This window comes from Gavialis gangeticus, unplaced genomic scaffold (genome assembly GCF_001723915.1).
Source record: "Gavialis gangeticus isolate Ggan-Ray unplaced genomic scaffold, GavGan_comp1, whole genome shotgun sequence".
Classification (NCBI taxonomy): domain Eukaryota; kingdom Metazoa; phylum Chordata; order Crocodylia; family Gavialidae; genus Gavialis; species Gavialis gangeticus.
Genome location: NW_017729026.1, coordinates 31,282,762 through 31,286,553, shown reverse-complemented (window position 1 = coordinate 31,286,553; position 3,792 = coordinate 31,282,762). Strand labels below are relative to the sequence as shown.

The 3,792-nt window shown below is 35.9% G+C and overlaps 1 protein-coding gene across 5 annotated transcripts in view; it reads right to left on the bottom strand.

The window, feature by feature from the left end:
- The window catches only part of BEND3 (BEN domain containing 3), a 34,035-nt gene that overhangs the window by 6,772 nt on the left and 23,471 nt on the right, over positions 1 to 3,792 (bottom strand). For 3 of the 5 annotated variants that reach the window (XM_019520139.1, XM_019520140.1, XM_019520138.1), the window contains 2 exons: positions 2,959 to 3,003; positions 2,316 to 2,539 (listed from right to left, as the gene is read on the bottom strand). In XM_019520139.1, coding sequence (XP_019375684.1) covers positions 2,316 to 2,539; positions 2,959 to 2,992 — 258 coding nt within the window. In that variant the 5' untranslated portion in view covers positions 2,993 to 3,003. The remainder of the gene's footprint in view (positions 1 to 2,315; positions 2,540 to 2,958; positions 3,004 to 3,792) is intronic. The other 2 variants (XM_019520142.1, XM_019520141.1) reach the window with 1 other exon arrangement.

The following is a 3,792-nucleotide window of genomic DNA, read 5'->3' as shown; positions in this document are numbered from 1 at the left end:
TCAGTAACAGAGCCAAGAATAGGAGTCAGATTTTCTGATTCACAGTCCTGTGACTGGCTACTGAATCTCACCAGCTCATCCAACTGTATTTAGTGTTTCATTATGCTCTTTATTAACAGGTTATGGGAACATCAGTAAGATTGTTTGGCCCCAAAGTTGTGCTAATTTTCTCCTTCCACTACAAAAGGACATGGAAATGCTAACCTACCCTAGTTATGTAACTCTTAAACAACTTTGTGACGATAAACCAAATTTGGGGGGAAGGAAATCAATATAGTGAACACAGTCTATAAATCAAAAATGCCTTGATAGTATCTTTTAAAAAAATGAAATTAGAGCTCTTGATTTCTGAAAGCCAGGCAGATTTAGGTTTGCTGAATTTCTCCTGGTTCTACACTATTTGCATAAGAAGTGCAAGCAGAGTAAGATCTTCAGAGTTCAGGCCAGAAATCATGCAAGTACTTTATTTCTGAACTGTTTCTCTTTGTTTGAGTTCTGAAGCAAATGTTTTAATTAATTCACAGTAAATAGTTTATCATTTATTTTTGCACACATGGATATTGAGAATCTCTCCTAGAAAATTAAATAGATGAACAACAACAAAACAATCAAATTACAATACACAGAACTCAAATGTGAGAAAACAAACATGCATTTTGCAGGCAACCATATTGAAAAATTTTTGCAGCTTGCTATACAGAATATTAATGAGATGAAAATATATTTTCCTTGCATTCAAGTACAAAAATGCAACAAGATTCAGCCTTAGGTTTTAAGCTTTTAAGGTGATACACAATTGCTACCTACACTGAAAGCCTATCAAAGGGCCAGGCATTTTGTCTGAAGTTCTTCTCTGAAAAAAGAATTATCTGTACCCTTTTAACCAGCCTACCTACTCTCTGTGTGGATTCATACTTATATTTGCTTACCCTAAAGACAAAAATAAGTTTACACAACGTTTTACTCCTGTAAGTAACATGGAGCCAAAAATACCTATGCAGGCATCAAGTTGGGTTCTATTCTAGTTCTTGAGTCAATAACAGAATAAATTAAATTTGAACTATGGTGCCAGTTTTTTCTCTCATTACATTGATGCGCTTCCACAGACAAATTTATGAGCACACCAGAGGCTGTGAGGCTGCAGAGATTATGTTTGAAGACATAATATGAAGACAAAAAGATGAATTCAGTGATGGTGCATGAGAAGCCTGACTTCTAGATCCCAGTGAATTCTGCAGGGATAGAGATCAGAAACTTCTCTGCCCCGGCTTACTTCTAAAATGCTCATTTGATGCAAGTCAGTGACACAATATGAAACCACATAAAAACCTCTTTTTTTTTTAGAATCATTGTTCAGAGAAGCACCTGCTTTAAGTAGGAACTTAATTCCAATTTTAACATCCCTGTTTATAAGATTCAGTAATACCAGAGTAACTCAGATTAAGAACAAAGTAGCAGCCACAACTATAAATGTATTTGACTTCCCAGATAACACAAAACAAAAGCAGTGAAACCTGCATAGGAGGCTACCTTTATCTGGTGACCTCTTGTCTCCAGAGAATGCCCCAACTTATCCTCTCAAATTCAGAACACATTTCTGCTCCACCTCTGTTAGAAGGCATATTGTGATAAGCAATCAATTTGTTAGATTTTAGGTTTCACCAAGCTGGGTTGTTTAAACTGTTTTTAAATAAAGCAGTTAAATGTGACAATATGAAGGTATGTATTATTAATACACAGCTTGAAAGCAAGGCAGGACTCAGATGTATATTCAACTATGTGAACTCATTGTTTCAAGTACATTGTTCCACTTCAAAAATTAACCTTTTAAAGTTTATAGTCCTAGGTTTGGCTGTGGCTTTTTGGAAAAAAAGAGGTGCTTACTCTGAGAATTATGGCAGAGTTCTGTATGGTGTAAGGGCAACAGATCTTCTGCCCTTTCACTAATGTAGCTCATCATGTTTGGATCTGGTTGTGGGAAGGATTTGCAGATCTGCATTTCAGAAACAGATGGTCAATGTTCAACTAACAATTGACAACACCCTAATCCAAACCAGTTTGAGAATGCCATGGTTATATACAGTATAAAAAAAACATTTAGCAATAGATAAAAAGGTGTAAATTTGTTGTGAAACAGGATACTACTTGCATTGTTTGAAATATCCAGACAAATGCATAAACCAAGCAAACATTAGGTAATTGTAGATTCACTTGCTAGTAAGTCTATACAAACTGCATTGTCCTCATAGCAGCAGCGAATTTGGTCTGTAAGATGTAAACAGGTAATTATGCATAGCCATGAGAAGAGAAATCACCTCTTGGGTAAAGCGCCTTTTCTTCACACTGGGTAAAGCGTCTTGCTGATTCCCGGAACCATCACTGCCAAGAGAGGTCTGTTTCCTTTTGTTGGAGTCCTGTAGGCATGTAACTGAGCCATCCAGGGGCTGTTTCTCAAAAGGTCTGGATGCCACGGAGCAGTCTAGTGCTTCATCTTCATTTTCCGTTTCTACTTTGACAATATTTTTTTTAATATTTTTTACTGGGGAAAAAAAGTTTTACAACAATAATGAGCTTTCTCCAGAAACTTGTATTTTAATTCTGAAGCTGCCTTGTGAACAGTGGGTGATTAGTATGTCTTGTTTTTCTAGTGGTGTTAACTAAAGCCTCACCCAAGCCAGGGCTCCACTGTGCTAGGAACAGTGCAAAACTACAGGGTATAACAGTCCCTTCCCCAAAGAGCTCACAGTCTAAAAAGACACAAGTGGTGAATAGAAGATGCAGCAGGCAGAAGTCTGGAGCCAGGGAAAAGAAGATGGGTAACAAAAATAACGGAAGTTTTTTTTAGTTTGCACTTTTAGTCATTTAGAATTTTTGTTTCACCTCAAGCAAGAGGTATAAAGTCTTTCTGCTATAAGTAGTTATGTCCAACTAAAATATATACAGAAGACAGCATTTTACCTTCATCATCCTCAGTGAATTCAGCTGAGTTCATCTTCTATCCCACTAAATTAAAAAAAGACATTATCAGGACTTTTCTGAATACAGTGCAAAGGTGTGTTTTCAGCCTTATGCTAACAGGTTTGCATCATTTTATTGAGCTATTATCACTTGCTGTTCATGGACAACATTAAATATCCTTGAGTCATCTATCTGCCCTAGGAAGCTGCTAGTTTTCTCTGATGGAGTTTCTGGCTACCTGCAACCTGCACAGCACTGTAAAGTGAGCTACAAAAAATCTATAATACACCTAATGGTTTATAACTGGACATTTTAATTTTCTAATATAAAGAACACCAATGCAGTCATTTTAACTTTTTTGTGATAGAAGTGATCCTGGCAGTGCATAAGTGAAAGTACTCTAAATTATTTTTTTGACTACCTTTAAAGAGAGCCAAAAAAATTTGGAGTCCGTCGAGTGACCATTACAAACACGTTTCATTGTGGGGTAATTCTCACTGGTTAACACAGTGAAAAAATGCATTCTGAACCTTTTTATATGTAAGAATAAATCTTCATTACAACCACCCCCTCAAATGCTATTGTGATCTGAACCATGTTATTTTAAGTGCAACAATCCACAGCTTTACAATAATCTTTTTTTCCCCTTATTATCAATTGGTGACTTTCAAATAACATCAAATGCTTTTATTATGGAAAAATAAATGTTGTAATTATTTAAGGCATTTTTAACATCATTATTTCCAAGCAGTCTTCTGTTGCTAAAGCCTGAATGGTTCAGTATTACCAAAGAAAACAAATCTGGTTAAAAAATAAGGGGGAAAAAAACCCCAT